This window comes from Tupaia chinensis, unplaced genomic scaffold (assembly GCF_000334495.1).
Source record: "Tupaia chinensis unplaced genomic scaffold, TupChi_1.0 Scaffold000361_2, whole genome shotgun sequence".
NCBI lineage: Eukaryota > Metazoa > Chordata > Mammalia > Scandentia > Tupaiidae > Tupaia > Tupaia belangeri.
Window position 1 is genome coordinate 1,688,694 of NW_006159858.1, and position 26,727 is coordinate 1,715,420.

The following is a 26,727-nucleotide window of genomic DNA, read 5'->3' on the forward strand; positions in this document are numbered from 1 at the left end:
CAAAAACAATGTATCTAGCACTAGTCCCCAAAATAAATTAAAACATGAATCCTCTCCTATAGGTTGCTAACTATAAAATAAATAAACAAACTTTATTCCTGACATTTGGAATACAAAGAACTCAAAACTTACAGATGTTAATGTCAACAAAAGTGTTTTTTTTTTTTTAATGTCAATAAGAGGTCTCCTCCCTCCCCCACCCCTCCACCCCCGCCATAATTAACAGGCTTACTGTAACCCTGTGTATGTTTTCTCCTTAAATATGTACTGGGCCCCTATTCTGGTTTTCTGAAGTCTAGACTCCCTTCCAAAGCACTGAAAGTAAAAATGCCTGTTTTCTCTTAATATTTCTGAATTTTCTTTTGAAGAACTAAGGCTTAAATTACTCATGTAAGAGTCCAACATCTAAACTACAACCCAGGTTAATTAAAGACCCAAGACCAATGGAATTTTCTGGAGGAATTCTTACTTGTCTCTCTGTTGCCCTGTTGAAAAGTTGCACCTCCAAATTGATTTACTCAGAGTAGACAGATTTGTACCACGAGCTGGGTGGTGGATTCTGCATTGAACTTAGGGAATCTGGCAGAAGACCAGGAGGTAGGGTGAATGAGGAAGAAACCTGCCTTGTGGCCACAATTAGAGTTCCTTCCTTCCTTCCTTCCTTTTTTGCCTTAGCAATAGGATCTAATTTAGAATATTTACCTGCAGCTACAATAATTTATACAATACACAAAATATGGGATAGCCATCCCTACCAACATGTGCAATTATACAGTAATCACTCACCACTTATATCTTAAACCTGACCCCTGTTTTAATCACAGGCAACAAACTACCTCACGATTGCTTGGTATGCTTTTTTTTTTTAACTATACCTGTATTTTTTCCCAACATAGCCGTATGTTTTTAAAGCTTATTGAGTTTCTGATCAGCTTCAGAACATTTTACTTAGATCCGGTTGCACTAAGAGTAAGAAGTAAATTTAGAACAATTACCCTATAGTTCCTCCCCTGATAATCATACTATTAAAATGGTATACAAATGAACAAAGTGTGTGACTACCAATACAAATGCCAGGACTTGCTATAATATAAAATTTAACTTGAATTTTACTGCATTTTTTTTTTTGAGAGGTTTTTGCTATAGGGCGCATGCACTTGCCAGATAGACAGAGAGAGACGGAGAGACAGAAAGCGAGAAATCACCTCCTGGTGGGATGGCCCCACCGCAATCCCTTCTCCATTCTCCTTTCGGTTTCTTGGGCATGCACACACGCACGCCCAGTATGAATTTAAGCCACTGGGTCCGGAACCACGGTCGATTACATGGGAATCCAGCGACATAGCCATTATGCCATCTGCTGTTCCCAACTTTTACTGCATTTTTCAAATGCAAAATTTTTAAGACAACATAGTATTTCAATCTATACCTTTTTTGTGATTGACTTCATCTGTCCTCTGATACATGCCATGGCTTTTGGCTGATGTTAAAACTGACTCAGCTTTAACCAATAATTGTTCTGAAAGGTTTGTGTATACACATGGTCTTAGACCTCCTTTTGTATATAGAAATGCTATATATTTTTTATGTTGATATTGTATCTTGCTACTTTACTGTATTTATTTATTCCAGTTTTTCCATGGATACCCTTGGGTCTTCCATGTATACAATCATGTCATCTCCAAATAGAGATAATTTGACCTCTTCTTTTCCTAATTAAATGACTTTTATTTCATTCTCTTTTCTAATTGCATTGGCTAGGACTTTCAGCACTATACTGAAAAGGAATGGAGAAAGTGGACAGCCTTGTCTTGAATCAGCTTTAGTGGAAAACCTTTCAGCTTTACCCCATTCAGTATGTCAGCTATAGGTTTTTCATAGATAGTTTTTATTGTGTTGAGGAATGACCTTTCTATGCCGATTTTGCTAAGATTCTTAATCATGATGGGATGTTGTATTTTATCAAACGCTTTTTCTGCATCAATTGATGGGATCATATGCTTTAGATTTTTCTTTCTGTTGATATGGTGTATTACGTTTATTGTTTTGCGTATGTGGAACCACCCCTGCATCCCTGGAATAAAGTCTACCTGGTCGTGATGTACAATCTTTTTTATATGCTGTCGGATACCAGAATTTATGCGTGTATATTCACCAGAGATATTGATCTGTCGTTTTCCTTCCTTGTCACCAGAGCTGTAAGCAAGACCTCTCTTCGCAGAAAGCGAAGGGCTTAGGCAAAACGCCTCTTGCTTGAGCTCAGTTCTCCGCGGTCATCTTGCTCCCCAGAAACGTGGGGCTGTTTTTGGAAATTTTAACAGCAGAGCCAGCTCAGTCATGTCTCACTAGTCCTCTCTCTTCTTGACCTGAGCGCTAACCAGTCATCTTTTCCTGCCAGCCGCCTCTTCCCCACACCGAGTAGCAAGAAATGAGTTCCGAGCGGCCCAAATGGTAGAGACCTGTCTTCACTGGTTTCCCGCTGTTCGGACCGGCGCGAGGGCCTCACCTGTGGGTAGAGATGCCGCATGAACTGCTCCTGCGAAACGCCCTCGAGCCGGGGTACCGGGATGCGCGGCCCAGCCATCGCTGCTCACGCCCGCCTTCTTCCCAAAAGCTTCCGAACTTCGGCTTCAACGTGTTCCTCAGCGCGAGATCCGCTCGGAAACACGACCCGGAGAGAAAAGGTCCGCGAGGCCGGCGGACTTGGCTGGTTGCAGACGCGAGGCGGAGAGCCGGAGCATCCTGCATGGGCTGTGGGCTGGAGAGCGCGGCTGAGTAGGACTCACCAGAGGTGGCAGCAACAAGCCGGCTTTGCTGTATCTCACTTATCTGAGTTGGTTTCCCACCGGCCTCCTTTTGGTACAGCACAGGCAATCGAAGGGGTGAGAGGTCATAAAGATGGCGCTGGCTGCACGTCTGCTACCTCGCTTGCTGCTTTCTAGGTCTCCTAGCCGCGGAGCCACCAGACTCCGGCCTCCAGGTGCAGCTGAATTGAGGCTGCCCCTGGCCGGACTTTGCTGCTTTTGCAGCCTCCGCTTCGGCTCGGGAGTGGCGGCATTTTCCCGTTGCACTTGGGCCCGGGAGGCCTCGGCGCCTCCTGCTCCGGCGCCCCGGCGGCCCCTTCTCAGCTCTGCAGGACGGTTCCCCGCAGCCCTCGCTTCCTTTCCCCCCTGCGCTCTGCGCAGCTACAGCACTGAGGAGCAGCCTCAGCCACGCCAGAAAACCAAGATGATCATCCTAGGATTCTCCAACCCGATCAACTGGGTTCGGACTCGAATTTACTCCTTCCTTATCTGGGCCTATTTCGACAAAGAGTTCAGCATCGCAGAGTTCTCTGAGGGGGCGAAGCAGGTTTGTCCATTTCCCTGCTTGACCTGTGTCTCTTACGCATTCAGCTATTACAGCAGAAGTGTTTCCTGGGTTATCAAATGTGTGTAGTGGGCCAGACAGAGCCCTCCATCCTAGTGTATGTTTGCACTTAACGCCGAGGAAGAGGGTGAGACTCCGGCGAAGTTTCCCACGTACCTTTTCTCTTTACGGGTTTTCACTCAGTTGGATTCAAAGGTCATTTCAGCCTCTTAATAGCTCTAGGGGCTTACCTTTTCCGAGCCTGATTTTTCATATGTGTAACATAGTGAAGCCAGTACATCCCGCATAGCAGACACTCCATATATGTATAGTGGATAAGAGTATTGTGAAGAATAAACAAGGTAATTTCCAAAAGGTTATCATGTCATCTTGGGTAGAGAGGCAGAATTTTCTGCTAGCTCTTTGTCAGAGCTCTGTTGCTTTCCTCTCGCCCACACTGCTTAATGACTGAACTGGAAAGAAGCAATTTTAACCATTTCCAAGAATTTGCTTCGACTGCCAGGTCACTGAGAAGTGCACAGCTCCTGGTGCACTGAGAATACTTAGCTGATAAGTGGCTGATAACCTTGACGTATCTTTACCACATAATGGTCACTTCGGTCCTGTTTATTTGCATGTTTTGTGTGTACGTTCATTTTTCTAGGGCCATCTGTACTTTCTCTTGACTCTCTTTAAAGAATTTGTCATTCCCAAACATTGCAGAACTCTTCATTAACGTTGAAATCACAATTTATTTCCCACTTCATACCTCCAGAGTATCTTAAAATCACATCATCAATCTAATGCCTTTACAATATTAATTGTATGCTGGGCATTGATATTTTTACTTCAGATTTATTTCAGGTTATTTACATAATCATGACCATTTTATATATATTTAAACTATTAGCTATAAATTACTGTAAATGTTTTCAGTTTTATGAGATCAATACCGGTATTAATTTCTGCTTTCTGCACTTGATTATGTATGAGTTTATTTAAAGGGGGAAAAAAAAGAACAAGCTTGATTAATATGCCTAACTCGGCATCACAACTAAGGGAGAAACGTCTTGTTCATGTCAGTTCTCAATATATTTTATCCATGCAAAGGTCATTTATGTGATCCTAGTGTTCTCCACAATGCCCACTGATGATGTGTGAGCTTGTTCACCTCATAACACATCTGTGACCCTACCAACTCCCTTATGTGTCAGTAAAGAATGGAAATCATCTCCCCACCATGGGTAGGATTCAGACCCTAGTCCTTGTTTGCTCTGAACAGTGTTGCTTAGAGACCTTTTTGAGTCACTCGGTGATCCCAGTCATCCTCTAGCTGTTAACTATTTTAGCCTCCCTCGTTGCTAAGCAGCATCTGCACTCCTTCATCAAATGTACCTACTTTTGATTTTTTTTAAATTTATTTATTTCTTCCATGGTGAGGTAGGGGGGGCACACCCAAGAGGGTCCTCCTGTCATAGTCCACCTCCCAGCCTAAGTTGACCCATATTACAGGTGCATGCAACATGCCCTGCATGCACAGAGAGGCCACTGGACATGAACCAGAGACTTTCCTGTAAGGGTCCAGTTCTGTCATTCCTGTGGCATCCCCTGGCCCCCACTTTTGCTTTATCTAAGTGTTTTTGTGTAGTTAACCATTCTGACTTCCTTAAGAAGAATGTCTGGGATCATATAGCAATATTTAGTGATTTTCTTAAGTCAGTGGTTACTGAGCATACTAGTTAAAATCAAACTAGCCAGTTCTTCAATACTTAAGATTTAGAAGGAAATGGCCAGAAACCTCTCTACTAAGTTTCATGATGCAACTGTGCCTTCCCTTGGATGCATGTAATTCTAGGGCCTGAGAATAATCTATACAGGGGCCAGCAGGTGGCGGGGTGGTTAAGACAGCTGGACTCCCATGTGGCTGACCATGGTTTGAGTCCTGGACCTGGCAGCTTCCTTTCTCACTTTCCTTCTCTCTTTTCTCTCTCTAGTCAACTTCAAAAAAATAAAATAAAATGACAATAAATACAATACAATAAAATAATTCTTTAAAAAAAAGAGAATAATCTATACAAAAACTCAACTAGTTTATCTTCTCCTAGTGGGCCCTACTCCCCTTTCTTCTCAGGCTTATTTCTCCCAGCAATAAGATATTATCTTGGCTTGTGAATATCAATTGGATCATATTTATTATGATTTTATTTTTTAATCATAGAACATGGAAATGAAAAGATGCTTTTTTCTAGTCTAATCCTTCTTTGCAAATGATGAGAGCAAATTCTAGAAATGTGAAATGACTGGCTCCAGGATGCATAACTAGTAAGTGGGGAAGCTCACTGTCCTAGGACTTGCTCTACAAGCAGTCTTGGTCCTCCACTGGAGATTGCGATGGCTAAATACAATCTAGGTAAGCTTTTATTGATCCTGTGAGCCAGGAGAATACTGGCCCAGTGTTACACAGCCTTGGACCTGGCAGCTTCCTTTCTCACTTTCCTTCTCTCTTTTCTCTCTCTAGTCAACTTCAAAAAAATAAAATAAAATGACAATAAATACAATACAATAAAATAATTCTTTAAAAAAAAGAGAATAATCTATACAAAAACTCAACTAGTTTATCTTCTCCTAGTGGGCCCTACTCCCCTTTCTTCTCAGGCTTATTTCTCCCAGCAATAAGATATTATCTTGGCTTGTGAATATCAATTGGATCATATTTATTATGATTTTATTTTTTAATCATAGAACATGGAAATGAAAAGATGCTTTTTTCTAGTCTAATCCTTCTTTGCAAATGATGAGAGCAAATTCTAGAAATGTGAAATGACTGGCTCCAGGATGCATAACTAGTAAGTGGGGAAGCTCACTGTCCTAGGACTTGCTCTACAAGCAGTCTTGGTCCTCCACTGGAGATTGCGATGGCTAAATACAATCTAGGTAAGCTTTTATTGATCCTGTGAGCCAGGAGAATACTGGCCCAGTGTTACACAGCCTTATCAGCTCCACAGACGCTGCTTGCTATTGACAAGTACAGTACCTTCTCTGTTACTACTGGAATACTACACCCTTTTTTTTCCCTTATACCTCACTTGTACATTTTAGCTTTTTCTATGAAAAAGGGGGCTGTTTCCGAGGAGTTGGAGGTTGGACACTCCTGTGTTATTCAGGCCTCTTCATAGCAGCTTCCTAGTGGTTCATTATTACATTTTAGGATAATTTGCTCAGGTGTAATCTTCCTTGGCCACACATGCTAGAGTCTAAGGATTGAGTTTCAACATGATGGTTACAGTCTTTGTTTCTTTTACCCAAAGTATCACCCATCTGTATACGCAAAGGCTTCCCAAAATACGGTATCTCTGAATCCTGTCTCTAAAGTGTTATAAAGTGTTCGTGAATCCATTCAGACGTGCATTTTTTCAGAGTTCAGCACCATTGCTATATTGTTTTGCTAGTGCTGTGGTAAAGCATCATAGATTGGATGGTTTAAACACTAGAAATACCAGTATTGAGGATGTCAGAGGTTCAGTTTCTCCTGAGACCGCTCTCCTTGTGTCGCAGATGACTTCTCTTCTTGCTGTGCTCTTATACAGTCTCTTACACAGACTTCTCATGACTCCTTTTGCGTCCACGTGTTTTCCTTGAATCAGTATACCCGAATGGCCTCATATTAACTTAATCACCCCCTTAAAGGCCTTATCTGTAAACGTGGTCACATTTCCAAGTAGTAGGGTTTAAGGATTCAACATAGGAGGGGGAGTTTCCCAATGCATCACATAACTGTTATGTCATAGTCTTTGTCGTTCCACCTGTATATCCCCTTTCTCCTGCTAGTTCTTCAGATTTCAGCGTAGATATTACCTCCTTTAGGAATCTCTCTCTGGTTAGGTGGCTCTTCTGTACCTCCCAAATCATCTTGTTCTTAACTGTCATGATTCTTGAACTTATCAGTTTACTTGTTTCTCTCCCCAATCTTTAAAGACTGGGAACTTTGAAGACAGATAGGGTCTTAAATTATACCTTCATTTTTTCATTGCTAGGAATATGGAGAATTGCATTTGGGTTTTTTCCGTCTTTAAAATAGCACCTCATACTTCAGTGTTAGGGTCCCTGTTGTAGACTGTGTAAACTCATTATGTTTTTCTCCTACTTTCCCAAACTTAACCTTATAGCTTACTGAAGTTCAAACTGCAGCCCAAATCTCTAGACTCCTGATACAGTCTACTTTTCCAGCTACTGTCTGTGTATGAGTAAGAAGTGGGTTATATAACTGGTGGATGTTTACTTCATTTTTATTTTAAAAGGAAATAATACAGAAGGATTTTTATTGAGTCATCTGGTGTGTACACTTATCATTTCCCAGGTTCTGCAAGTAGATGTATAATTAGCAATTAACTCATTACTACCATATATGTGGGAAGGCCATAAAAGAAAAATCAGCCAACTTTGAAGGTGTCATCCCTAACGTTGATATATTAGTATTTGACCTTGTTTACCACCTTCACTATGAAACAGTGTTTCTATACTTGGCCCTTGCAGTATGAGCATTATATGATGTTTTGTGTGGTATTTTGAAATAATTATCACCATGCTCCCACTACTGTTCTTTTCCAGGCATTTGCTCATGTATCCAAATTGCTGTCGCAGTGTAAATTTGATCTTTTGGAAGAACTTGTGGCCAAAGAGGTACAGTAGGTTTTTCGTTCCTCTTTAAAAAATAAATGCATTACTCTTTTGCAATGGAATGATACACATTCTCCTTATTTATTAAAAATAGGGGTTATCAGGAAAGTCATGACACATTGTGCATAGAAAATAGAAAAACATATCATGACTTTCCTAGGACCTAAAAGTGTGTGAGTGGGACCAGCAGGTACCATAGTGGTTAAGGCTCTAGACTACCATGTGGTTGATTATGGTTCAAGTCCTGGACCTGGCAGCTTGAAAGTCATGCCAGCGGGGCCAGCAGGTACCATAGTGGTTAGGGCTCTAGACGACCATGTGGCAGATCATGGTTCAAGTCCTGGACCTGGCAGCTTGAAAATCATACCAGTGCGTATGCCTGCATGCCGACAGTCCTAGGAGGAGAATAGAGGAGAAGGGATGACAGCATTACTGTCACCCCAGGGGGTGATTGCTCACTTTCCCTCTCGTTGTCTATCTTTGTTTCTTTCTGGTGAGTGCATAGACCCTATGGCCAAAACCTTAAAAAAATAAAAAATGGATGTGTGTGCCAGCAGCCAAAGTAGAGTCCATGGATATGTCCCTGTGGATACTTTAGGTCATGTTAAAACATGGAATGACTCCTGCTATTTAAGGTGTAAGTAAGTAAATGGGATGTCTTTCAGTTGCCCTTATATAGTTCTGTTAGGATTATCTCATTAAATGATTAGCTGCTTTTCAGCCTTGTTTTTGAAGATGAGTAAACTTTAAAATAGGTTAAAAAATTTGTTTCATGATAAAATTTACTTTTTGAAAAGATTTTAAAATTTGAATTGGTGAACCAGTGGTTTACTTTTTCCAAACTCAGGTGCTACATATATTGAGAGAAAAGATTACTTCACTACCTGACAATCATAAAAATGCCCTTGCTGCTGACATAGATGAAATTGTATATACATCAACAGGAGACATCTCCATTTACTATGATGAGAAAGGTAATACTGAAACATAGTCAACTCTAAATGATTCATAACTGTCCAGATAAGCTAAAGTCGCAGAGAATCAGGAAATAGTGGGGTTTTATCTGTATAAACAAGTATTTATAGAATTTCAAAGAAAATTATACATTCATTCTTTAAAACTATTTCTCTGAGGGCTGATTCTGTAGCACAACAGTTTAAGCAGTGTGCATAGAAAGCCAGATCCTATGTGGCCAGAACCGTCCCTGACTGTGGTTCAGAACCCTCCCTGGCAACTTGAAAAACATGACAGGCACATGTGTGAATAGGCCCCAAATCCTGATAGGTTGGAGAAATGGAGGAAGAAGGTTTGCAGCATTGTCACACCCCACTGAGGGTGGAGTTTTTTTTTTCTCTCTCTCTTTCTCTTATTCAATCTGGTGAGTGCGTGTAACCTTTGGCAGTTAACTATACAAATAAAAATAAAGGCCTAGCTCTTAAGAATTCAAATATAGTAATAGTTTCTGTTAGTACCTTTTTAAAATTTTGTCAGAAATCACTGAGGGAAAATGAGAAGGCAGCTCCCATGGGGGATGGTCATGCTACTGTCCCTTCTCCTCCATTTTTACACACATGCCCAGTATGTTTCTCAAGCTGTCCGGTCCACATGCAGTCAGCCATGTGGGATCTAGCTACCTTAACCACAGTGCCACCAGCTGGCTCAAGAAATAAGAAATAATAGTAGTTTCTTAAGGCTTTCCATTTTGTTTTCATTTTATTTTGATTTGCCAGAGGGTTTATCAGAGAGACAGAGATAACACACCCCAGTGAGCCATGATTATATCACAAGCCTTTTTCCTTCAATTTTCCATCCTGTCAGAATTTTAGGGACCCACATGTAAACATGTGGTGTGTTTTTTAAGCCACTGGAGCCAAGATTCAAACTGCTTTCAGCCATGTGGTTTTCCAGCTCCCGGGCACAGGGCTTAACCCTACACTATTAGTCTGGCTCTCATGCCTTTCTATTTAGAACTTATCCCTATTACTATTGGGTCTTCGGGAAAGTCATGACACATTTTTTGCATAGAGAAACATAGAAAAATGCATCATGAGTTTCCGAGCAACATAATATTTAATTCCCTGGAGAGCACAGCAGCACTTACAGATGAGCTGCTCCTATGTCTCAAATTCTCCTTCATTTTTGGTTTGACAACAGATCTGTCATAAGATTATTAAAATTTTAGAAAATGCCACAAATGGGAAGTAATCCATGTAATACACTTAGTAAGGTATATTAGGGAAATAGTAGTTCTGAGATGCAACAAAGAAAGCAAGTATGTTGTAAGCTCTAAGAGAATTTCCTAACAATAATGAGTATCAATGCAGGTATCTTAAATGACACCAAAATAAACCTAACACTTGATCTGTAACAACTGTATAACTACAGCCAATTGCTGATTTGATTTTGAAAATGTGGATGATGGATTATTGTGATTTGTATTTGTGTGTGTGTATGTTTTTTCTCTAAGGAAGGAAGTTTGTTAACATCCTGATGTGCTTTTGGTATCTAACCAGTGCCAACATCCCCAGTGAAACTTTACGTGGAGCTAGTGTGTTCCAGGTTAAGTTGGGGGATCAGAACGTGGAAACTAAACAACTTCTTAGTGCAAGCTATGAGTAAGTGTAATCACATTTCATTGTTTCCCTTCTCCAGAAATGGAAGGTAGTGTGAAAGTATGAAAACTAAAGGAAGCTTTAGGAAGACAAGGATTGAAATTTGACAAGTTATTTATGAAGAGAAAAGGTCATAAAGACACACTGGATTTGAAACAGAAGTGTTCAGAAGTTAGAAAGAGGTAATGCTGAATTTAATTAAATGCTGCTTCAGCTATCTATTGCTGAACTCAGTGGCTTCAAACAACCATTCATTTTGCCTGCTATTTTACTGCTCAGGAAGTTGGAAAGGCTCAGCTATGGGGTTTTCCTCTTTTACCTGGTGTCTACTGGAGTGACAGAGGCTGGAGAATTCATTTCCACGGTGATCTTCATGCACATGGGTGACACCTGGGTGTTCCTTGCCTTCTCCATGCTCTCTCATTCTCCTGCGCCTCTCTCTGTGCCTTGAGCTTGTCATTTCAAACTAGTCACATCCTTTACAATGTAAAGATTGGATTTCAAGATACAGAAAGTAGAATCTTCTAGACCAGTAAAGGGCTGTGTCCAGAATTAAAACATCATTTCTGCCATAGCCTACTGGTCAAATTTATGTAAGCTTGCTTTCAAACAACAAATTCCAAAAATGACATGAGAAAGTGTATTTTGTTTCTTTAAGGTAAAGAGAATTGTATCTTCATGTTTTTCACTTCTCTTGAAGGAAAAATTTTCTTAATTTTGTTTTATTTGTAATTCCCCAAAATAATCTATATATTTAAGTACTTACTGAGTAGTCACTTTTATAAGATATCATTTATAATTAAAGGTCACTGTCATTAATACTAAACTCTGTCTCTTCTGATGTGCTTTATTAAGACCATGACAGCTGATAAACACTGTTATTTTTATGATTGATTTAATGTATATAAACCAAATACCACTATTTATTTCTAGATTGATAACTTATTTTAAAAACAGTTTTCTATATTCTAAGCTATATATTTAAAGTGCTGTTTGAATCACCTGAGTTCAGCTTATTTCTCCTTATATTACATAATAGGCATCTGTGACAGCTCGTATTTAATAACAGAATAATATCCAAATTTCTATAGAAGCATAGCAGATGTTGAATGTAGATTAATCTCTTACAAATATTCAATTTAGTTAAGAATGTTGTTCAGTTTGGAGGTTTTTTTGTGTGTGTGATTATATTGGTAAATTGAACTTTTTCATTGCTCAGATTTTGATTTACCAGTAACATTAGCTTGTTCTTAAAAACTATCTCTAATATACACTTGCATATAATTATCCATCAAGTACTTGGGATGATGTAAGATTCACATTATTTGCAATATTTTTTATAGATTTCAGAGGGAGTTTACACAAGGAGTAAAGCCCGACTGGAACATTACACGGATTGAACACTCAAAGTTATTGGAATAATGTTTCTTGAAAAAATCAGCTTATGGACTGTTAGTAATTGCTGTGAAAAACTAAGGAAGAAAACTTTTTGGATCATTTGATCTTCACTTAATCAAGTCTGTGGGTTACTTTTATATTATTTTGAAATATTCCTTGAATTATATTGGCATGATACATTAAAGCATTTTCCACAGATTGTTATCACTGTCTTTAAAAGAGGCCAAATTAAAAAAAAAGGTACAACAATAACACATTATTAGTGTCATATTCAGTATCATTTCCAATGTTAAATATATGTATATCTATTCACACACACTAGACACAAGCTATAATTTATAGACATAATAGAGTAGGTATTTATAAAAAGACTATAGGGGCCAGTAGATGGCATAATTGGTTAAGGTACTGGATGGACTCCCATGTGGCTGACTGTGGTTCGAGTTCCAGACCTGGCAACTTGAAACTCACACCGGGTGCATGTATATGTATACACAAGAGAAGAAAGAATTATGGTGTGGTCATCTCCCCTGGTAGTGATTTCTCACTTTCTGTCTCTCTGTCTCTGGCAAATGCATATGCCTTAGAGCAAAAAAAAACTCTGGGAAATGAAAAGCCCTTAGAAAAAAAAAAAAAAAAAAAAAAAAAAAACTCTCTCTCAGAAAAAAGAAAAAAAAAGTACTCATCTCTGAATTAATAGGTCTTAAATATTTTATTTGTAGCCAGAACATTTATCCAAGTATGTGTAAGAGTTGTTTTTTTTTTTAAGAATTATTTATTTAATTCCATTTGTTTTGATTATTATTTATTTTTAATTTGATCAGACAGAGACAGAGAAAGGGGAAGAAAGGGATACTGAAAAAGCAAGCTGCCAGGTCCAGGACTTTTTTCTTCTTTTTTTTTTTTTTTTGAGAAGCTTTTTTTTGCTATAGGGTATGTGCACTCACCAGAAAGAGAGAGATAGAAAGTAAGAAATCACCCCCAGGGGGGATGGCCACGCTGCAATCCATTCTCCTCTTGGGATCTTGGCATGCACTCACATGTGCCCAGTGTAAGTTTAAGCCACCGGGTTCAGGACGTGAATTGCAGTTGGCTACATGGGAGTTCAGCAACATGGCCATTACACTAACTGCTTGTCCCCCAGGTCTGGGACTTGAACTGCAGTTGGCCATATGGAAATCCAGCACCTTTATCCACCACGCCACCTGCTGGCCCCCATGTGTAAGAGTTATTTTTAAAAGCCACTGCTTCTGTTTCATTTTTATGCTTATTAGCTAGATGAGAAGGAAGGGATGAAATTATAGCAGATCGGTTTCTGCAGAACTAAAGGCCAGTGTACTTAAAGCATACTAAAGTACAAAAAAACCCCAGCACCTCAGTAACCTGTAGGATAATATCAGCCTCCCTTATACCAACTTTTTTTTTTATTAAGATTTTTTATTTTAACTTTATTATTATTATTGTTTTCCAGTTTGATCAGAGAGAGACAGAGAAAGAGGGAAAGTGAGAAAGTAAGCCACCAGGTCCGGGACTTGAACCGTAGTCAGCCATGTGGGAGTCCAGCACCCTTAACCACCACGCCACCTGCCAACACTGAGCTGAATAAACCTTTACTCTTTATAAATTATCCAGACTGGTATTCCATTATAGCAACAAAAAAATGGACTAGAACAGTATTCAAATTGCCAAGGGTGTTAATCCCCTTAGCCCTTAGGAAAACAAAAACTACAAAATACCATTGTAAACTCATAGAATGGCAGAAATAAAAATAATAACTGCCAGTACCAAATATTGGTGATGATATGGAGCAACTAGAATTCTCATACATTGTTGACAGGAGTGCAACATATTACAGTCACTTTGGAAGATAATTTTGCAGTTTCTCATAAAGTTAAATATACACTTACGATAGGACTTGGCAATTCTATTCCTAGTATGTCCCCAGGAGAAGTGAAAACATGTATCTATATAAAGGCTTGTATATGAATGTCCATAGCAGCATTTTTTCTTAAATAACTCCAAATAGAAAGATCCCAAATGTTCAGTAGATGAGTGGATATACAAGGAGTGAAGGAAGCCAGAGAGAAAAAAAGGACTTATTTACTTACTGCATCATTCTATTTATGTAAAACTTTATAAACTATAATGATAGTAAATTGATATTTGCCTGGGGCTGAGGTAGAGGTTTGGGATGATGGGTGTGGGCTGGGGAGGCTTGACTGCAAAGGTGTTCAAAGGAAGTTTTAGGAGTGGCAAGAGCTTGTAGATCTTAATTTTAGTGGCAATTACATGGCTTCATACAGTTGTGACTCATCAAATTGTGGATTTAAAATAGCATTTTTACTGTATGTAGATTGTATATATTTTATGCAAATTATACCTAAATAAATTTTATAGCAGCCAAATGATTAACAAGAAAAGTAAATTGCAGAAAGTATGCTGAAATGATTCTATTTTTGTAACTAAGAGAACTAATCTGTATTCCATCTACTCTTATATCTAATCTTCATGTAATTTTATCTAATCTTAGATCTAATCATCATGTAATTTCATCTAATCTTAGAGTTTATAATAACAGGAAAGCAAAACTGAAAGATTTGGAAATTTTACAGCCTGGTCATGCAGAGAATGAAAAAAATGTGTTAGAGAATGCTAAGAGTGTGGCCACCCAACCTGTTGCTAAAGAAATTAATATTGATAGGAGGGAGTCCATTGTTAATGGGCAAGACAATGAGACCATTGTCTTGAGGCCCACAAAGACATTTCAGAGATCTTCAAGGCTACCATCCCATCACAGACCCAGATAATACTTAGATAAGCCACATAATATGAAAGAGGAAAAAAATGCAGCCAGTTAAATTCATAATTTGGACAAAGAGATGGAGAGAGTGAGAGAAGGGGAAAGAGAGAGCAAGTCACCAGGTCTGGGACTCTAACCATGTGGGCCATGTGGGAGTCCAATACCTGAACCACCAGGCCACCTGCCGGCCCCATATAATTCCAAGATTTTAAATTGGGAAAGTGTGATTTAGAATCAATTTTTGTTTTCCAATTGTATATCAGTAAAGCTGGGAGGCGTGTATCTGATATCCAAGTTATGGTCTTTGTATGTGGTGTCCCATAAAAAGAACCCTGCTGCTTTGGGAACAATTCCAAGTCTGTGCAGAAAATAAGATTAACCTGAGAAAGATTCTTGGCCGTGAAAGCAAACAATGGCAAAGATGACTGGAATAATATTGAAAGGACATGAGCTAACATGAAAGGGTGTCCACTAGGTAAGATGGTTCAATATGAAAATTAAAAAGTAATGGTTCTGTGAACTGAAACATGTCACGTATTTTAAAAAGTCATGATTTTCTAGCAAAACTCTCAATATTAAAAACATTATTGGATAACTTTGGAAGTCTCTAGAGCACTAACTCATTTTGTTATTCTTTCTCTTTCTTTTTTAAACATTTTGCCAGAGGGCATGGGCACTCATTGGTGAGAGAGAAAGAAAGAGACAGTAAAAAAGAATCCCTGATGGGGTATAGTCACACCACAGTCTCTTCTCTCCTTTCAGGATTTTGGGCAAACACACACATACAAAGACACACACACACGCTGGACATGTTTCTCAGGCCACCAGGTCCAGGACTTGAACTGCACAGCCAAACGTGGGAGACAGCCACCTTAACCGCACTACTATGAGTTGGCACACTAATTTCATTATTCTGCAAATTAATAAGGATTAAAAGTCAAGTATTTATCATGTCTTTCATGTATGTTCTAGTTATTTATTGCTGCCTAACCAACCGTAAATTTAGTTAGTTAAAATAATAATTATCCCTATTACTCACGAATCTGGTGGGAATTTGGGCAGGGATTGGTTTGACAATTTTTCAATCTATGTGCATTGTCTAGGGTTAATAGGGATTTCAACTGAAGGTTAAGCTAGTATGAAAGATTAAATATGGCTTTACTCATGTGTCTGGCACCATATTGGGGATAACCAGACATAATCGTTTCGGTTTCTCACCTATCTTTAAATTTTTTCTCCTAAAATTATGCTGGTTACAGATGAAATATAAATTGGCCTGTCCTCTGCTATCCCAGGGAAAAAAAGTCCTATGGTGTCATTTAATGTAGCCAATTTGTCCTTACTGTGATGTATCGTTTCATCAAAAATTTTGGCCATTCAAGGTTATATGACACATTCCTGCAGGTATTTGTCTTGGCCTCACTGGTTCCTATGACTCAGACAACCCAATTACTGCTGATGTTTCTTTTCATCAATTGGTCTTTATTCTGTAAGCAGCCTTTGCAAAGACGGGACTTCAGCATTAAGCAGCCCTGATGACCTACTTAACCATTTCCTCTAGCTTTTAAGGAATCTCTTTGATTTAGAACTCCATTCTTACCTCAAAATTTTCTTTCACTAGATCTTTTTATGTTCATAGAATTCTAAAGTTGTGAATAACTTCAAAAACATGGCAGATATCATTGTGTGTATTACTCTTAATTTTCAGCAATTGACATTCCACAAGAGAGCCACAAGTTCAACCCTTTGAGCCAGTTTGACTTCTGGAAAGAAATTGAATTCTATAACAGAGACTTACATAGCCAGCCTTATGTTCTTATTACTCATTTTTGATACAAGAAACACCAGCAAATTACAGTAAGTGTAAATTTAGTTTGGTGTTCAAAAGATCTACTGTGGGTACCCACCCCCAATAGGGTATGTGTGCTCATCAGAGTGAGACAGGGAAAGTGAGAAATCATCCCCCACCGGGGGGATGGCCATGCTGCACTCCCTTCTCTCCATTCTCCTCTCTGGATTCCGGGCACGCACACACATGCACCTGGCGTGAATCTAACTGGCCAACCATATGGGAATCCAGCACCTTAGCCTCCACGCCCTGCACATAGGCACTTCTGGAACTACAGAAACACCATCATGAGATTCTCTTTACCAATTCTATTACCCAGCTCAGGGTAATAGAGTTTCTTTTACACTAACGTGTGGCAATATGATGAAGAGAAAGTTATACTATTTTATAATTAATTAGTTGGTAGAAAAATGTTGGGTATTTTCAGTCTCAATAAAAATTATACTATGTATAATACCTTCATATTTAAAGGTGTCCCTAGTTCATGATCTGAAGAGGTTTTGAGTTTTTTTTTTTTTTGGAGAGGTTTTCGCTATAGGGCTCATGCGCTCGCCAGACAGACAGAGAGAGACAGAGAGACAGAAAGCGAGAAATCACTGCCCAGGGGGGATGGTCATGCTGCAATCTCTTCTCCTCCATTCTCCTCTCGGGATCTTGGGCACGCACGCACACGCGCCCGGCATGAGTTTTAAGCCACCGGGTCCAGGATACGAACCACGGTCTACTACGTGGGAGTCCAGTGACATAGCCATTACGCTAACTGTTGGTTCCCAAGAGGTTTTGAGTTTTGACTAAATTAGTTGAGGCTACAATATCTCTGAAACAAGGAGACTAAGACATGGGCCTTTGACAGGTGTCATACTGTTAAGTTATGGCCCCTAGAAGGGGACTTCATCTTTTCATCTATGTCTACAAAACTAAACTTTTATGATCATCTTGAAAGAATTCATAGATTCTTATGGCCATAATGCATAGATCAATTATTATGTGAGCTTATGTAGGAAAATATTAGGCACATCTTAGAAATAATCCTTCTGCTATATTTTATCTGGAGACTATGAAAGATGGGACTTAATATCACAGAGGAAAAAAAGGAATGTTCTCATAATAGTGACAAAGTAACATTTAAAATTGTGTATTGTAAATAGGATTTAGGATTAACAGAAATTTCCACCAATTGCTTTAGTAAAACAAGGCATATAAAGCTCATTATTCCTCAAGACTTCTAAACTTGTTTTGTTTTTCTTTTAAAATTGTTTTATTTTAATTTATTTTATATATTCAATCACTGTACATCATTACAGCTAGTATGAATTTACCCAGCATGAATACACTTCACACCAGTCCGTTTGAAGATACACACATACCTTATCATCAACAATCATCCATTTCTTTGTCAACTGTCTTGCCTCTATTTTTTTCCCTTAATTTCTTTCCTGTCACTCCAATCTTCCACTCTCTTCTCAAATACAGCATTATGTTTGTTTTTTTTTACTGTTTTCTTTTACATTACAGCACAGATATTTCTGCACTAAGAGAAAACTACTCTTCTCCTCTTCTGTATTTATTACCAGTTAATTCACATTTCCTCTTGCTTTTCACTTTAAAATGCTATGAGAGATATGGTGTTCTATACAAGTAGGATTAATGGTAGGATTAATGGTAGATATGGTGGTTTATTAATACAAAAGCTGTGTTGTTGCCCACCTGAATCTATAGACAATTCAGTCCCCCTTGGGACTTTAGAGAAAGGACAGAATAGCTGGGAGCTAACTTTTCCATCAGGGCAGCGTAATTGCACAAGGCTTGGTTAATTGTCTTTCTATATCTTTGAAAATATGATCCATTGTTTCCTCTACTGGCTTCTTCACTCACAGCATCTACAGGTCTCCCCAGCAATAGGCTCTATAAAGAGCCTTAAGCACAGAGGATCTTTGAACTTATTTTTAATTTGAAGCTAGTTATTTTATCTAAAAGGTTATAAGTTTGACTTGTTTTCTAGCTAGCTTGCTTTTTTTAAGCTCTTTGAAAATGTTCAGCCACGTGTTGGAACTCTCCTAAATTGGCAATTTTCCATTTCATTGTACTTTTTCTGATTAAGTCCCGTATTTCAGATCTGAGCCCATTTACAATGAGAGATAACAAGACTCCCTTTATTTCAGGTATTGAATCTGTTCTGACAGTCTACTCAAGCTGAACATTTTCTGAAGTCCATTTTTAGTCTTTTATTAATTCATTTTTGCTTTGTTTACTTTGAATTTGTGTTCAATTATCTGTAAAAGAAAAACTACATGTCCCTTATAAAGTGCATTTCATATATTTTTGTCCTCTCAAAGCCATTTTCCTGACCTATACACAGCTGAGTTATATAAATCTCCTTCCACCCCCAACTCACATGTTTCCCATCCTGCTGCTTTGAATCACTTTTCTCTTTAAGATGCTAGCAATTAAGCAAGGTAACTATATAAATTAGTCAATATGTGTCTGACAAAAATCCCAAATTCTGCAGCAAATTTATGTCAGTCTTCCTAATGTTTCAAATATTCCTTAGTTGGATCAGCTGGTGGCATGGTGGTTAAGGTGGCTGGATCCCACATGGATTACTGTGCAGTTCAAGTCCTGGAACCTGGCAGCTTGAAAGAAACACCAAGTATATGTACATGCATGCCCAAAATCCCCAAGAGGAGATTAGAGAAAGGACTGCAGCATGACCGTCTCCCCAGGGGGTGTTTTCTCACTTTCCCTCTCTTTGTCTCTCTCTTTCTCCATTTCTCCAGTGAGCAAACATGCCCTATAGCAAATTTTAAAAATAAAACTAGATTTTCTAGGTATAGCCCTTAAACCACACACATGAGGGGAGCATCACAAAGTTTATGGAAAAATGGGATTCCAAGTATGAGTTAACTTTGGTGCCAAAAAAACATTGAATTTCATGCAGTCTTTTCATAACAGTTTTGTGTGTGTGTGTGTGTGTGTGTGTGTTTTGAAGAGGTTTTTGCTATAGGGCGCGTGCGCTTGCCAGACAGAGAGACAGAAAGCGAGAAATCACCCCCCAGGGGGGATGGTCACACCGCAATTCCTTCTCCATTCTCCTCTCGGGATCTTGGGCACGCACGCACACGTGCCCGGTGTGAGTTTTAAACCACCGGGTCCAAGACGCGAACTACAGTCGACTACATGGGAGTCCAGCGACATACCATTACGCTAACTGCTGGTCCCATTGTGTGAATTTTTTTGAAAGCACTGTGTACGTACGTGTGTGTGTGTGTGTGTGTGTGTGTGTGTGTGTGTGTGTATATGTAAAGGGAGCATTTTCAGAAGGTTTGAATGATTGTGAACTATAGAATCTTTGAGAGAGACTATCTTGGAATTAGTGTTTGAGGCCTTAAACATACTAAAGATTTGACTATTAAATTGTGAATATTATTAATTTTCCTTATCTTTTCAGAATTCTGCTTAAATGAATTAATTTTGAGTATCCAAAATTTTCCCAAAGTAGTCATTGCTATTTTACATTGAAAAATATTTTTGTTATACGAATATGAACATGTAAATTAGCAGTATAGTGAGAATTAACACAAGAAGTAGAAATTCTACCAGGAAGAAGTTATAACTTTGATTTAGAAAAATGTATGTCAGGGGCCAGCAGGTGGTGTGGTGATTAAGGCACTAGACTCCCATATGGCTGACCGCAGTTTGAGTCCCGGACCTGGCAGCTTGTATTCGCTCTCTCTGGTAAGTGCATGCATCCTATAGCAAATTAAATAATAATTATTTTAAGTAAAATTAAATAAGTAATTTTTAAAATGTATGTCAAATGAGAAAAATGCCATTACAGCCATTCAAAAATATATATCATCAGGTAACCAACCAGAAGCTAAGAGAAGACTCATGAGGAATGATGAATGACATGATAGTTTTTATCCTGGCATATGGACTAAATAAAATGACCTTTCATTAATTCGTAAGAAGAGATGTCCCTGTGAAGGCTTTTTTGATGACAGAAGGCAAAGTTTGATCACTGTCCTATGGACCTCCAATTCATAGTCTTTAGACTCAATTTGGATAGAATTGAACCCTTAAGGGACAGATTACTGCATCCACTCCCTAGGGAGAATCCACTTACACATCAGAGGGATAACAGCTGCAAAAGAAAACAAAGTCTGGAGCCAAGACTTTATACAAGTAGATGAACTAAAAATAAAATAAGCACAGAGTTGAAGACTAATGAAGTAAATGGCCAAAATACCAAAGTATTTCAATTTTCTCTAAACCAGAAGTTGTAAAAACCCTATACAAAGACCTATTTGGAGTAGGAATCCTTGTTTAACAAAATAAATTCAACAATGAGTGTTCCATGGAAGAATCAGAGCACACATCAATATTGAGACACAGTCACTTAGAACAAATCCAAAAGATAAATAAAGTTGAGACACAAAGGACTGGGTGAGCATTCCAGAATATTGTTAAGCCAAGGCCCCCAAACTTAAGGGTATGGGCCCTCATAATTGTTAAAGTAGAAGACAATAGGGGCCAGCAGGCAGTGTGAGAGTTAAGGTGCTAGACTCCTACATGGCTGACTACAGTTCGAGTCCTGTACCTGGTGGCTTGCATTCTCACTTTCTCTCTCTTTCTCTCTCTCATGAATGCACATGCCCTATAGCAAATTAAAAAAAATAATAATTATTATAAATTTTTAAAAAACACCCCCAAAAAATCACTCAAAATCAACATAAAAACCCAGATTTGGATTTATTGCTTACTGAAGTACAAGAGTGCTATAATGGTCAGACACACATTTGCTGAGCAAAGCAAACCACTGATCTTACAGAGAACTTTTGAGGAAGAGTATATTGTGTGTGTTAAAGAGATTGGAGAGGGTTTATGTTGGCTTTATTTCCAATGTTGTAGCTTTTATGTCTTGCTGATCCATTTGGCTCTTTCTCACATCTAATATCTCCCTCCTTTCTAAGATCATAGTTTACTTGAATTCCCTGAGCATAGTTACATTATTGTTTTAAGCTCTCTCTTGCTAGTACCATCATTTCAATCATTTATAAGTCTCTTTTTAGTAACTGATTATTCTTGTGGTTATAGGTCACATTTTTCTACTTCTTTGTGGGTCTAATAGTTTTTGGACACTAACTCTTGAATTTTACTTTATTCTGGGTATCGTCCTCTTTGAAAAAAATATGGAGCTTTGTTCTGGTAGCTAGGCAACTAAGTCACTTGTGTTGAATTTGATCCTTTTGAGGCTTTTGTTAAACTTTGTTAGGGTCTATCCAAGTAGCTTTTATTCTATGGAAAGTCTAGCCCTTTTTTTTTATTTTAGATTTTTGTCATCAGATGTGTGAGCTCACTGGAGAAAGACAGAGAGAAGGTAAGTGAAAAACCGTATCTGAGAGGGGGTGGCCACACTGCAATCCCTTCTCCTCTTGGGATTTGGGGCATGGATGCACAAGTGCCTGGCGTGTTTTTCAAGCCATCGGATCTGGGACTCAAACCTCAGAGTCAGCCATGTAGGATCCAGTGCCTTAACCACCATACTACCTGGTGGCCCAAGTCAAGCCCCATTTTGAGGAATAGCCTTTATAGGGTTTCTACTGGACACCTTGAGTGATCAGACAGGACAAGACTCCTCATCCTTGCTATCCTGCCTAGAGGGAACTCCAAAAAATCTCCAGCACTATTTAATTTTTGGGAATTATTCAGCTTTTGGTCCTCTTTGCTTGACTTCAGAGAGTCTCACCCTAATATGTTCATGACTTAGTATTCACTAAAAACTCAAAAGAATGCCTACTCAAATTTCTGGAGTTCTGTCTGTATAGCTTGTTCCTCTCTGAAACTTTTTTTTCTCTCTCTCTTTTTGTTTGGGGGGCGGGGGAGAGGTTTTTACTATAGGGCACATGTGCTCACCAGAGAGACAGAAAGTGAGAAATTCCCCCCGCCCCATGGGGGATGGCCACACTGCAATCCCTTCTCTTCCATTCTCCTCTTGGGATCTTGACCACACACGCACATGCGCCCAGTGTGAGTTCAACCCATCGGGTCCGGGACTTGAACCACAGTTGAATACATGGGAGTCCAGCAACATAGCCATTATGCCAACTGTTGGTCCTGCTCCTCTCTGGCATTTTGCCTTTTATCTTCCAGTCCCACTCTGTGGCCTCCCATCTCAATGCCCTGACAAAGCCAATTTACTCTGTTCTGCTTTGGAATTCCCTCCTTTCTGTGTGATTCAGAAAGTGCAGAGGAAGAAATCTGAGGTAATCACAGGACCTGCTCACTTGTTCCCTTTTTCAGGGATTATAATAGCATGCTCCCTACTTTCCAATGTTTGAGCGCAGTGTTTCACGTCATTTGTTCAGTTTTCTAGTGTTTAAGGTGTCAAGTAAATATAGTCCCCTTTATCATGGCCCAAAAACCCAGAACTTCACTTTCTCTTATTTCTATAGGGTGCATGCATTCTCTGGAGAGAGACACAGAAAGAGAGAGAGGGAAAGTGAGAATACTCACCCACCCACCCACCACCCAGAAGAATGGCCGCAATGCAATCCCTTCTCTTCCATTGCCTCTCAGGATTTTGGACACACACACCTATGCCTGGTGTGTTTTTCAAGTTGCTAAGTCAGGGATTCAAACCATACTGTTGGCCATGTGGTATCCAGCTGCCTTAATCACTGTGTCACCTACTGGGCCTGACTTTTCTTTTTTTTTAATACGTTTTTAAAGTGTGTTTGTGTCAGTTACAAAGAAAGAAAAGGGTTTATATCATGTTCACTGGAATAAATTTGCCACCAGTTGTCTGACTTTTAAAGTATGAGGCTGTCAACTGATAAGTTGGCTTTTGGAACCTGCCCATTGAAGTGGCTACATTATCAATACAAACTGCCTGGATAAGAAAGCCCTGCACAGTCTCCTCGAGTCAAGAACTGATTGTGCTCTCTGGCCCAATGAACTTGGTTTGCAAGGTTTGGGGCACACAATACCACAGGACTAAGTTGTCAAGGACTGATTTTGGGTGGCTTAACACTCCATCCTCAGCACTGAGCATAAGTCCTCAACAGCAAATTCTCAAAAACCATTTGCAAACTAAGGGGCTATACACATTTTTAGTCTGGCTAGGCTTCTCAGACTGTTTTCTATTCTCTGTTCTCCCCTAGCAATGAACTCTAAAATATTAAACTGCAATCTAAAATTCCTGAGTGCTTTTTAAAATTTTACGTGAATTAAAAACTTTTCCCCTTACTTTTTATTTAAAACAATTTAGAACATATTGGAGAATTTTTAAGAGTATTGTATTAGTACAGGTTCCCCCAGAGAAATATATCTATCTACCTACCTATTAGGTAGATAGATAAATCTGTTTTTCTCTTTATCTATCTATCTATCTATCTATCTATCTATCTATCTATCTACACACACACATATATCACACACACACACTCATATATATATAAACATCTATATGTTCACATTATATATAGAGAGATTTAATATTTACATAGTGGCTTAAATTCTTTTTTTTTTTTTTTGAGAGGTTTTTGCTATAGGGCGCATGCGCTCGCCAGACAGACAGAGAGAGACATAGAGACAGCAATCGAGAAATCACCCCCAAGGGGGGGTGGTCACTCCGCAATCCCTTCTCCTCCATTCTCCTCTTGGGATCTTGGGCACGCATGCACACGTGCCCAGCGTGAGTTTTAAGCCACCGGGTCCGGGATGCAAACCGCGGTTGACTATGTGGGAGTCCAGCGACATAGCCATTACGCTAACTGCTGGTTCCCCATAGTGGCTTAAATTCTAATCTCATCAAAAAATACTTTCATAGAAACATCTAGTATGTTTGACCAAATAATTTATTAGTTTGTTGGGAAAGTCATGACTTTTTTTCTATGCAAATGACTTCACAACTTTCCTGATGACCCATAGGTACTAGCCAAGTTGACACATAAAATTAACCATTACAATTATGATACATAGCTATATGCTTTTCATTTAGATTTTAAAAATATTAGCATTTTGTTGTATTATTTTATCTTTTCTCTCTCCACACACATATACACACTTTAAAAAAAAAATCTAAACCACTAGTGTAATAGACCTATACCGTGTCTCATCCTGAACATGTGTGACTATTTTACTAGGGCATCATTTCTGTAAATTGAAGGTAGGGCTAAAGGCTTCGTTAAACACTTTTGGCAAGAACATTTCATTTGTGTACCTCATATTATATAACATCAGAGTTATATATATATATGTTATTGTCCTAGCATTTAAGGTAGTAGTTATGAGAACCTTAGTTATAGAAATACTTTTTAAAAATATTTATAATTAATAAATAATCTGTAAGGTGATATTTTGATACCTTCTAAATACTTGGCTCACAAGCAACTTCACAAGTTGTGGTGGTTTGAATCAAGTTTCCCACTCCCCATTCTGAGATGTCCACATCCTAATTCCTGGACCTCTGTATATATTATCTTACATAGCAAAACCAAACTTTACATATTTGATTAAATCAAAGACCTTGTGGCGGGGAGATTATTCTGGATTATCCAGATGAGCCCAGCATTATCACAGTGTCCTTATAAGAGGGAGGTGGGAAGGCCAGAAAAAAGGAGAGTTGATAGTGAATGCAGAGTTTGGAATGATGTGGGGCCATGCGAGCCAAGGCATGTGGACAGCTAGAAAAGTCAAGAAATTGATTTTTCCTAAGCCTCCAGAAGAAATGCACCTGTGCTGACCTATTTTGGACGTTGATCTCCAGAACTGCAAAATAATAAATCTATTTTGTTTTAAGCCACTAAGCTTGTGATCGTTTATTAGGTCAACAAGAAGTTAATATAAAGGTAATCCTGTACAAATCAATGTTGCATTTTGGTTTGTAAAGTGATGATTCTTTAATTCTATAATATCTTCCACTGGGATTCCTCTATGAAACAGAGCCCTTCCCAGTTATTTCTCTTAAATATCACTAAAGACTAGCATGGTCTCGTTGTTAGTCTTTGAGTCCTCCTGTGTTTTCTGGCATAACAGTACATTCCAGGATCTTCTTGTCTATTTCCTGCTCAGACCTGGAATTGAACATTTCTCTAAGGAGCTCTCATTTCTTTTCAGAGTGCTGAAGTTTAGAAACCAAGATTTGAGCATCTTGAGGTGTTTCCACATTTTATGTCTATAAGAGTGTTCATATTTTTATATATTTGAGATATGGGCTCATGTAGTTAAAAGAAGTTTGAGAGACCTTATTGTGGACTGTTTACTTTTATTTCTGTCAACCTCATTTAAACAAATCCTTCCCATGGGGCCAGTAGGTGGCATAGTGGTTAATTGCACTGTACTCGTACATGGCCAACCATGGTTCGGGTCTTGCACCTAGCAGCTTCCTGTCTCACTCCCCCCGCCCGGTCAAATTTAAATAAAAAAGTTAAATAAAATAATTATTTTTTTTTCTAAAATTTTATCATTATATTTCAATTTTGACCAGAGAGAGAGTGTGTGTGTGAAAGCAAGCCACCAGGTGCAGTATTTGAACTGTGGTCAGCTATGTGGAAACCCAGCTTCTTAATCACCATGGCACTCACTGACCCCAAATAAAATAATTTTTAAAATAATAATAATAATACTCCCCCATTACTCTCTAAGCCCTAACCCTGGTTGTTATACTTATCTCCATCTGACATTATAGTGTGTATCATATTGTTTATTGTTCAATTATCTGTCTTTTCAACTGAGGCAGGAACTTTGCCTTGTTCATTGCTCTGTCCCCAGGGCCTGAAACAATACCTGGTACATAGAGGAGCTCGGTAAATATTAGCCAAGTAAATAAATCAATGAGTGAGTCTCACTTCTTTTGAACTTTCTTATTCATATGTTAAAAACATTTTCCCATTTGCCTTTGATATGATATCCTAGCAAGCTGGATGTGATTTTCTTAAAGAATCATGTACAGCCCCTCTCTCAGAGGCTTATGGTATTATTGGATACCCGACCTTGTTTTTAATCATCCTGCAGTAGATGTCATTTTTTCTTAGTACCAC

At 38.8% G+C, this 26,727-nt stretch overlaps 2 protein-coding genes across 4 annotated transcripts in view; one reads left to right on the top strand and one right to left on the bottom strand.

The window, feature by feature from the left end:
* Nucleotides 1–2,660, bottom strand: part of TYW5 (tRNA-yW synthesizing protein 5) — a 24,568-nt gene extending 21,908 nt beyond the window's left edge. For both annotated transcript variants that reach the window (XM_006152987.3, XM_006152986.3), the window contains exon 1: nt 2,507–2,660. In XM_006152987.3, the coding sequence (XP_006153049.1) occupies nt 2,507–2,584 (78 nt within the window). In that variant the 5' untranslated portion in view covers nt 2,585–2,660. The remainder of the gene's footprint in view (nt 1–2,506) is intronic.
* Nucleotides 2,661–2,827: 167 nt separating this feature from the next.
* MAIP1 (matrix AAA peptidase interacting protein 1) lies at nt 2,828–12,473 on the top strand. Of its 2 annotated transcripts, none has more exons than XM_027773619.1 (5): nt 2,828–3,351; nt 7,957–8,028; nt 8,873–8,999; nt 10,539–10,640; nt 11,981–12,473. In XM_027773619.1, the coding sequence occupies exons 1-5, from the start codon at nt 2,899–2,901 to the stop codon at nt 12,007–12,009; spliced, it is 783 nt and encodes a 260-aa protein (XP_027629420.1). In that variant the 5' UTR covers nt 2,828–2,898; the 3' UTR covers nt 12,010–12,473. The 2 variants fall into 2 exon arrangements, with proteins under 2 accessions (XP_027629420.1, XP_006153050.1); XM_006152988.3 differs by having other exon boundaries at nt 10,493–10,640; nt 11,981–12,471.
* The last annotated feature ends 14,254 nt before the right edge of the window (nt 12,474–26,727 follow it).